At 44.4% G+C, this 10390-nt stretch overlaps 1 protein-coding gene across 1 annotated transcript; it reads right to left on the reverse strand.

The window, feature by feature from the left end:
• Positions 1-399: 399 nt before the first annotated feature.
• LOC148800814 (BAG family molecular chaperone regulator 5, mitochondrial-like) lies at positions 400-1861 on the reverse strand. Its single transcript, XM_088886353.1, has 2 exons — positions 1323-1861; positions 400-791 (listed from the first exon to the last, which is right to left on the reverse strand). The coding sequence occupies exons 1-2, from the start codon at positions 1663-1665 to the stop codon at positions 784-786; spliced, it is 351 nt and encodes a 116-aa protein (XP_088742479.1). The 5' UTR covers positions 1666-1861; the 3' UTR covers positions 400-783.
• Between the last annotated feature and the right edge of the window lie 8529 nt (positions 1862-10390).

The following is a 10390-nucleotide window of genomic DNA, read 5'->3' on the forward strand; positions in this document are numbered from 1 at the left end:
AGGATGGTGTGTGGTTTTGTTGTCATTTATCTGAAAAATGGCGTTACTTCATTTCATCAAATAAATGTTCGTTTCGATTTGTATAAGAGCCATCAATGGCGCCGTTTTATAATGTATCTTGATAGGTGAGGTCAAATCTTTGATGATGAGGTATTGTCAAAATCAGGGCTATATTATTATGCACACGTAGATAGATGAGTGGGCTTTTGGGAGATCCCCTCAGTCTCGTTTTCAATAACTTCACCTCCCCCACCCGACAATGTCCGTGTATCAGGAACATCTCAACGTAGCGTAGCGTTCTTTGGAGATGTTCTTAATACACGACAGGGATGTGCTATAAGACATTGTGGGGGCTGAATTGAAGGAAAAGAAAAAGGTGCATACCCCAAACGTGTGATGTGATAGCCCGCCCATTCAGTCAATGCCTGGGTGCTTGCTTTGTCGACAACACAAGTGGTCATTGGCAAGTCATCCCAATTCCCAAGTACAAAATTAACAAAATACATCTCTAATTTCTGCATCATCAAAACCTAAACTCGATTCCATCACGACATGGGCTGCGGACAATCTTGAATTCTTGATAGCTGCTCCACTTGGATGAGGCCAACCGAATACCAAAACCCGGCTGCTGTGTCCATTGGGCTTGAGTTTAGCCTTTCAGGCAACCCAACCAAGACTGACATGTTGCGATTCTCATTCCTCTTCATTGATGATGTGTCAGATTTGAGCCCACAAACACTTGAAACATGGTCAGAAGACTCGGAATAAAGCCCCTTTCAAGTTTCAACTAACTGTTGGAACGGCAAATCAGGTAGAAAAAACTTAGTATTGACTTGGCATAGTAATTGAAGAGAAAGTTCGGTCAGGTAACTATCAATTCTTGAGGCCTTCATAGTCATCGGGATATTGGTAGCCTTCAGCCTGTTCATTTTCACTTACCTGACCTGAGTAAGCAAGTTTATCCGGGCCAAAGTTGCCCGATAAAGTTTGTTGCCGGCGTTATTGTGTGTTTACATTTACTCAAGTAAAGAGAGAGGCGGGAGGGGATTCGCGTTTTTGGTGATCGCTTACCTGGATAACTAATACTCTTAGGAAAATACACTTTCTGTAGGACCCAGTATAGTGGCATAAGAGCATGGAGGGTTATAGCAAGGTTTTTAAAAACGAACCAGAAACAGAACCGGTCAGGGGACCCGTTTCCGATTAAGCAGTTCAACCGTTTGGGAAATGAGAAACAGGGGCTTCACATCGGTCAGAAGAATCGGTTGATTCTCTAATGTCCAGGGATCGATCACCATCGCTAGCAAAAGTTTCGGAAGTACCTGAAGAAGAATCGACGCCGTCATCCCCTCCTAGAATCAGATCTTTGGAGCCAATACCATCTACCACAGTGGCAGCCTGATCACCAACAACAATGGCATCCACCTTTTCCTGCAAGGCAATAGCCTTCCTGAGAACCTTCTTCCAGCACTCCCTAACCCTAGAATCAATGCCTCGAATTGAATCCAGCCAAAAAAGCAAAGCCATTAGAGTCTCATTCACTCTCAACCGCTCTTTCGCATTCGTACGAACCAAATCCATTGTCTCCCTCCTCGAAATCCGCTGTTCAACTTCATCTACCTCTTTCTTAATCTCAACAATTTTCTTCACTCTCCTTCTAACCATAAACCCCTAGAAACAGCTCTAAATCTTCAAAGCAGCAGCCGGTCGTTTCTCCTCCGACACGAAACGAATCGGAATAGAGATGGCATTCGTAGACGGGAACTTCATGTGATGCCGAACGGGGATGATGTAGGGATTCGGCGAGTAGTAGCGAGGGTGAGTTCATTTTTGTTCTAACCCTAACGTAAGGTTGGAATCGGGGGACTGGGAACATGAATAGAATTTTTTTTAAATGAGCGAAAATGAATTTTTCTACTCGCAAACCGCTACCCGGGTCGAACGGTTTAGCGGTTCGATCGCCCGAGTCAACGGTTTTTTAACTTTTTCAACATTTTTTTAATAAATAACGATTTACAGTATAACCGGACCCGGGGGCTGAACGGTTACCGGTTTTTCCAGTCCGGTCCGGTTTTAAAAACCATGGGTTGTAGTCAATTAGCCGGTTGACCAACTTACTCCTACAAGTGGCATAAGAGCATGAAGGATTATAGTCAATTAGCCGGTTGACCAACTTATTCCTACGAGATACCGACAAACAAACGGGAATCAGGTATTTTAAGGCAAACACTGCTTTTAACCGGTAATTTCAAATTTCAATTACTGTAAGCAATATAATTATTCAGTATATTCACTTATTATTTTCCTTTTTAACAAAATCATTTAGAGCAAGCAAAATGAATGAATTGATGATACAACTCTCTTCACTTGCAGGTAAAGTCCCATATTTCTAATTTTCACCAGAGAGTCCCTAGATGGTTGAAATAAGCTATATATCATATCAACATGATTAAAAACCTTGTTTCTCTGCCCCTGAAAATTAGTTAAATAATAAAGTGTAGGAGAAGGAGATCCCACCCACTAAATAATAAACAAGGCCGACTGCACTTTATGGACAACTACCCCGAGTGAGGCTGCATGGGCTACATTATGGGCCAAAGAGTTTACATTACGGCCCACATGCAAAAAATTTTACTCCCCCTACACATCCGGGTCAGGGTCAGCTGTTGGGTGTCATTGAAACTTTACAGTGTTGTGTAAGAGTGGAAACTGGAAACTTAGAATGGATAGAAATGGACAGAATGAGAAAATTGCTTACCACGAGTCTGATGCGATTATCACCAGGTCATACCCCAGCCTCTGGGACACCCGAATCCGAGGCAAACTGCTCTTAGCTCCGCATCAACCACCGAGTAACAGCCAGCAGTCACGGTGCACCCTGCCCCTGCCATCAAGCACTGTGATTTCAGATCCAGATCCACTAAACCCACTCACAGATCAAATATACCCGGCCCAAGACTAATAGGCCCAGGCCCAACATATAATCATTTTATCATGCTCATTGTCTCCTGTCCCTCGTAATAAAATGCGCCTGGATTTGCAACGCATTATTCACTGGTGTGTCCCGATCCTCACTGAACTAGACATTTGGCACTTGATGACACATCAGATCAGACCATCAGTTCATACAACTCTCAACCGTGTCTTGGCGCATAGAATTGGTCCAATTGGACCCTGATGAGGGCGGATTTGGCCCTCTAGTGAAATTATGACACCTGGCATCTCATGCCAAATAAGTGCAGCCTCTCGACAACTGGGCAGCTCGGGCAGCTCGATAGAGCTTGCCACTTACAGACAGCTTGGCATAGCTTGCCACAAGCAGCTCGGCAGAGCTCGCCACAAGCAGCTCGACACAGCTCTCCCCCAGGCAGCTCACCACTTGCAGGGTAGCTCGGTACAAGGTAGAGCAGTTCGACATATCGTAGGAAGATCTCCTGCCTGACAACCGTACTTGACAGATCTGGAGACCTGCGCCAACGTATCTCGTCAGGTGGCGCTGTGCCTTCCAACCCTAAGAGTTGTCCCTTGCTTGGCAGAGCCGTACTCTACAACAGCTGCCTGCACCCGCCACCTCAGCTCTGGCAGTAACGACTGCGGCAGAGAGACAGAGGCGGTTATGACCGACTAGATAGAAGCGGTTATGACCGACTAGATAGAGGCGGTTACGCCTGATTTGACAGGACACTGCTATATAAGGACTTCGACCCCCAAAAGAAGGGGGGGGAGAGAAAAAATGATGGTAACCCCCACTCTCTAGCTCTCTCATTTCTCTCCAAACTCTCCATAATCAGAATGCTAACTTAGGCATCGGAGAGTCCCCACCGGGTAAACACCCCCGGGTCCTCTGATTCAGTTCTCGCAGGTCCCTCAGCTCCCACCGCCTACGAAGGAGAAGAGATCACCTCATGCAGAGGGCAGTCGGGTTGCGCTGCACCAGGGAGCTCCACCATCCTCTGAGTTGCAGGCCGCCTAGGAGCAGGTCAAATGACGAGTCCACCAAGGTAGCTCACCATCAGGGAGCTCGACATAGTTCTCCCCAGCTCGGCATAGCTCTCCCCCGGGAAGTTCGCCACCAAGGAGCTCGTCACCAGGCAGTTCTCCACCAGGGAGTTCGCCATCCAGCAGCTCTCCACCAGGGAGTTCACCACCAAGTAGCTCTCCACCAGGGAGTTCACCACCAAGTAGCTCTCCACCAGGGAGCTCGCCACCAGGCAGTTCTCCACCAGGAAGTTCGCCACCAAGTAGCTCTCCACCAGGGAGTTCGCCACTAGGCAATTCTCTACCAGGGAGTTCGCCACTAGGCAATTCTCTACCAGGGAGTTCGCCACTAGGCAATTCTCTACCAGGGAGTTCGCCACCAAGTAACTCATCACCAAGGCACTTCACCACCAGGTCAAATAACGAGGTACTTAGCCAAAAAAAAATTGATACATTACAAAAAATTGGTACGTGACCAGAAACGATTACATCAATTGGCGCCGTCTGTGGGAACACGCTACAAAAAGCTAAGTTCTCATCCTACAAAAGCTAAATTCTCATCTTACCAAAGCTAAGTCCTCACTTTTTAGAAATTGAAGCTATCGCTTTATAGTTTACATTTTTTATGAACTCAAAGACTATGCAGGGAGCTAACAGACTAAGTAGCTCAACCAACCTTACTTTCAATCCAGATAATGCCTCATCAGTCCTCTCCGCAAGGTCCCCCCTATAAAGATGAGCTCTTCGTGGCTTCCGCAGGAGTTGGCGGCCAACAGACTACATAGGCGCCCTTACCGGTCGAGCCTTCCAAGGCTCCCGTGTGAGTTGGTGACCTAAAGTTAGCAGTGCTGCCCCCGAAGGTCGAGCTCCTAGTAGCTTCTTGTAGGAGTAGGTGACCAACATTACGAAGCTAATGCAGCACAATCATAGCTCGACACCTCACAAGCAAAGCCAACGGGCCACATTACTACTTAAGACCCGGTCGCCTCTCCGGCACGGGCAAAGTCAAAAAAGAGTAGACTACGAGTCACTCCCAAAGCCTACGGGCCACGTTACTGCTTAAGACCCGGTCGCCTCTCCGGCACGGGCAAAGTCAAAACAGAGTAGACTACGAGTCGCTCCCAAAGCATACGGGCCACATTACTGCTTAAGACCCAGTTGCCTCTTCGGCATGGGCCAAGTCAAGAAGAGTGGACTACGAGTCGCTCCCAAAAGCCTACGGCCACATTATTGCTAAAAGCCCAGTCGCTTCCTCAGCGTGGGCAAAATCAACAAAAGTGAACTATAAGTTGCCCCCAGAGCCTAAGGGCTACATCACTGAACTGGCGGAGACCTCCTCACCTTACAGGCATCTCGTCACTTGCGGGCAGCTCGCAACATACAGGCAGCTCCCAAAGCCTAAGGAATTGGATAAGCACTTATTAGCTCATCGACTTACGGGCCAAAAGAAGAAATCTACTCCCTTCGCTGACTTACTCTCAACTCGGGAGTGGGGGGCAAATGGTGAGGGCGGATTTGGCCCTCCAATGAAATTGTGACACCTGGCACCTCATGCCAACCAAATGCAGCTTCTCGACAACTGGGCAGCTTGGGCAACTCGACAGAGCTTGCCACTTACAGACAGCTTGGCATAGCTTGCCCCAAGCAGCTCAGTAGAGCTCGCCACAAGCAACTCAACATAGTTCTCCCCCAGGCAGCTCACCACTTGCAGGGTAGCTCGGTACAAGGTAGAGCAGTTCGGCATATCGCAGGAAGATCTCCTACCAGACACCGTACCTGACAGATCCGGAGACTTGCGCCAACGTCTCTCGTCAGGTGGCACTGTGCCTTCCAGCCCTAAGAGTTGTCCCTTGCCTGGCAGAGCCGTACTCTACAACAGCTGCCTGCACCCGCCACCTCAGCTCTGGCAGTAACAATTTCGGCAGAGAGACAGAGGCGGTTATGACCGACTTGATAGAGGTGGTTACGCCTGATTTGATAGGACACTGCTATATAAGGACTTCAACCCCCAAAAGAAGGGGAGAGAGAGAAAAAAGGATGGTAACCCCCGCTCTCTAGCTCTCTCATTTCTCTCCAAGCTCTCTGTAATCAAAATGCTAACTTAGGCATCGGAGAGTCCCTGTCGGGTAAACACCCCCGGGTCCTCTGATTCAGTTTTCGTAGGTCCCTCAGCTCCCACTGCCTACGAAGGAGAAGAGATCACTCATGCAGAGGGCAGTCGGGTTGCGCTGCACCAGGGAGCTCCACCATCCTCTGAGTTGCAGGCCGCCTAGGAGCAGGTCAAATGACGAGTCCACCAAGGTAGCTCACCATCAGGGAGCTCAACATAGTTCTTCCCAGCTCGGCATAGCTCGGGCAGCTCGGCATAGCTCTCCCCCGGGAAGTTCGCCACCAAGGAGCTCGTCACCAGGCAGTTCTCCACCAGGGAGTTCGCCATCCAGCAGCTCTCTACCAGGGAGTTCGCCACCAAGTAGCTCTCCACCAGGGAGCTCGCCACCAAGTAGCTCTCCACCAGGGAACTCGCCACCAGGCAGTTCTCCACCAGGAAGTTCGTCACCAAGTAGCTCTCCACTAAGCAATTCTCTACCAGGGAGTTCGCCACCAAGTAACTCATCACCATGGCACTTCACCACCAGGTCAAATAACGAGGTACTAGGACAAAAAAAATTGATACATCACAAAAAATTGGTACGTGACCAGAAACGGTTACATCAAACCCCAACCTCCCATCCTACACAATATGCTCATTGGATATGCATCTTTAAATTGCAACCGTCCAATTCCTCTAACTAAGCTCCCGTCTATAGTGGGCCTCATCTTCAAATTGACCCTAAGGTGAACAGGATAACTAATCAATGGATATCCCCATTCATAATATCTCCGGTCAATTCTAAATAATTGAGGGCCCGTTTGGTTCACAGGAATAGGTTTTGGAATCGGAATCAGAATGAGCCATTTCGATTTCAATTGTTTGGTTGGGCGGAATCAGAGTCTTATTTCCATTCTGGCGAAATGACATTCCCCCATTTGAGGGAATGGCCATTCCCTCTCCCTCCCTTGGGAATGAAATTTCATTCCATTTGATTCCGATTCTCATTTCCATTCCTGTATGAACCAAATAGACTATAAGAATAGATCATTCTAATTCTAATTCTAATTCTAATTCTAATTCTAATTCCAAAGAATTTTGATTTCAATTCCAACTCTGATTCTGGATGTGAACCAAACGGACCCTCATATCTTATATATTAGGATCTGTTTGGTTTATTGTTGGAATTGGAATCAAAATACATCAAAATCAGAATTAGAAGGGTCTATTCCTCTCGCCTGTTTGGTTTAGATGGGAATTGGAATTGAAATCGGAATTAGGTGGAATGGATTCTTATTCCCAAGGGAGGGGGAGAGAATGGCCATTCAGCCCATTCCACTAGGAAGGAATGGAAATGGGATTCCGATTCTACCCAACCAAATAATTGGAATTGGAATGGTCCATTCCGATTTCAATTCCAGACCCCTATTCTCCCTTGTCATCATAGTTAGTCACTGGTAGATGGAGAGAGAAAGACGGGGGATAGGTTCAAGCAAGAGTAAATTTAAACTACTTTGCTAAACAATGAAGCTAAGAGTGCAATCAGCAATATAGAGCTGCGACCTCAACGGGATTGTAGATGTACATAACAGCAGAGACAGAGAGTTAACAACCATGGTTTTTGAAACCGGACCGGATCAGAAAAACCGGGAACTGATTAGGTGACTGGTTCTGTTTTTCCTCAAGACCGGATTTTTGTCAAAAAACATTAGTTTGGTCAGCAAACCATTGACCTGGGCGGTTGAACTGTTCAAACCGTTCAACGGTTTTGACCGTTTTTAATTTTTTTTGGTTAGAACGGACCGACCTCCGAGTAGGTTTTTTGAAAACCTTGTTAACAACAGTAATAGCGTCACTTTTTAGAATCATTTTGGATAATGAGAACTGTTGAGCAAAGAGAAGACCCTTTTCCAAAGCCAAATGTTCGATAGTTCAATTTAAAGGGGAGAGCATTTGGAGATAGCTTCATATAGTCAACAGGAATGGAAGCAATTCCTTGGGAGGTAACTTGAGATTGATAAAACTCGGTATCTCCATCAAGAGTATTGCTTTTTATTACTTGGCTGGCAATATAATGAAGTGCAGAGCTTCTTCTTTAAACGTTTACTGATGTATAGGTCTGCTGAAAAAAGCAATACAAGTATCAACCTTAAGGCTTAAGCACATAATTAGTACAAGTGTCTAAAATTCTTTTCCACTAATCACGAATTGAGTTATTAACCTCATTAGGACAACTATCATTTGAACCCATGGTCAACCACACTTGCTTGGCATATGAAAAATTAAGAAAAATGTGGTCTATATCCTCATCCTAATCACAAAAAGGCACAAGCACCATTAATACTACAACCCCTACGAATAAGAAAATATTTAGTAGGGAATTTATTGTTAAGGATAAGAAACATGAATGCTTTAATGTTAGGTGGGCCGAAGATTTTCCTGTGATAATTATTTGGCATAAGAGTTTCCAGATTTGCCAAACACACACTACTGTAGGCAGATTTCACCCTGAACTTGCCATTAGAAGTAAGCCTCCAAATCATTTTGTGTTCCATAGGAATATACAAGGAAGAATAATAGGCTTGACCCTCTACCAAAGCCAACCTTGGCACCAAAGAATGAATCAGTCGTTCATTCCAATAGTTTTTATCATTAACAATACAGTCATTGACCATAAGATGTAATTCTCAATGTAATATTGGTCCATCGGGGTGTTATCGGCTCAAACAACAGTTCAAAAGTTTGTCTTTTTCCCATCACCAATGATCCAACCAATACCCTTCTTAATAACATCCCTCGTAGAGAGGATACCTCTCCAAGCCTAAGCCTAAGAAATACCCTTTCTAACATTTGTAGCCTACATATTTTGTCTTTTGAGATGTTTATTTGATACCACTCTCACCCACAAATTTTCTTGATTTGTCAAAATATGCCAGCCCAATTCATTTTTCATCTATTTGAAATATTTTATCTTAAGGCCGCCCCAATTTTTGGTATCATGTCAGTGGTAGAATTGAGGGAATTCATTTTCCACCCAACCAGTTTCCTCTCCATCACTCTACCATCAATAAGTATAAGTCCTTTTTGAATTCAAGCCTCTTGGTTAGGGCTTGAAGTGTTTCATAGAATCTTGTCTTCCAGCAAAATGTGATAGAACTCCAACCATCACGATCTAGCCTTATCAACTAATAAATGGGGATGGAAAACATTTATTATTAAATAATTTACTGTTTCTATTTTTTCAAATAACCCATAATGTCATATTGACATTTTCTAATATACATAACTCCAAATTTTGCTTACTTGCCAATCTTAATCCTTGCCACCAATCCTTAAATCCCTCTCCTATGTTTGTCTTCGGGAATAGGTTTTCAAGAAAGAGGCAGCAATGCTGAGCCACCTAACATGATATAAATGCATGGTCCCTTGTTTCCCCTTCTCCACAAAACGACAGTTGGGATCCAGATTTACCCCTTTTCTTGCTTTCTAGAACCACTCTCAACCAGAAATATAAATAATAGGGTAAATTATAAAGACCCCCTCGTACAATGGGGTCTGTGACAAAGACCTTCCTGTATTTTGTTTTGTCACAAAGACCTCCTGTATTATGAACATGAGACAAAAACTTTCTTTCCTTTAGTACCCCCTCGTACAATGGATCATTGACTTATTCAGCGATTTTTGGCCAAAAATCGGGTTTGAGATAAAATAGAACTGATTGCCTGAATAACTCCCGAGCTAAATGGCCCAGCCATCCAGATTAACGGCGGTTTAAAAACCATATTCCAAACATTAATCAGTACCACCTGTAAAATTTTATCTTTATTCCACTCATGGTTCTCTTCATCTATGTGGTGCTTGATGGTAAGATCTTTCTTCTCTTTGGGTTCGGGCTACTAACTCACCAATTAGTCTCTCACCAACCCATTTTTCTTTTCAAAATTTAGTTGTTTCTCCCTTTTCAATATTATCCAGATTAGACATTTTTCTTTTTTTAATATTTCTCTTTTGTTTTAGAATTTCTCACCATACCCAGGAATTATTCTTCATTAGTTCAACCCCAAAAGGAATTTTTATTTAGGTATTTCTTTTAATTATTTTAACTCAAAAGTTGTTCCATTGGATTAAAATCTTCTAACCAAGTTTTGCCACACTAACCTCAATTTACCTATTCGAGATTTTTCATTCTCCATCCTCCATTTTCTTATTCATATAACCCTTATTCCAATGTAACATATGGAAAGTTTTTTTTCTCATTTTTATTTCATAGGAATTGTCTTTACTTTTTATCTACACTTTCCATTACTTTTTTTTTAATTTAAA

The sequence above is a fragment of the Nelumbo nucifera genome, chromosome 4 (genome assembly GCF_055504915.1).
Source record: "Nelumbo nucifera cultivar China Antique chromosome 4, China Antique-T2T, whole genome shotgun sequence".
NCBI classification, from domain to species: Eukaryota; Viridiplantae; Streptophyta; class Magnoliopsida; order Proteales; family Nelumbonaceae; genus Nelumbo; species Nelumbo nucifera.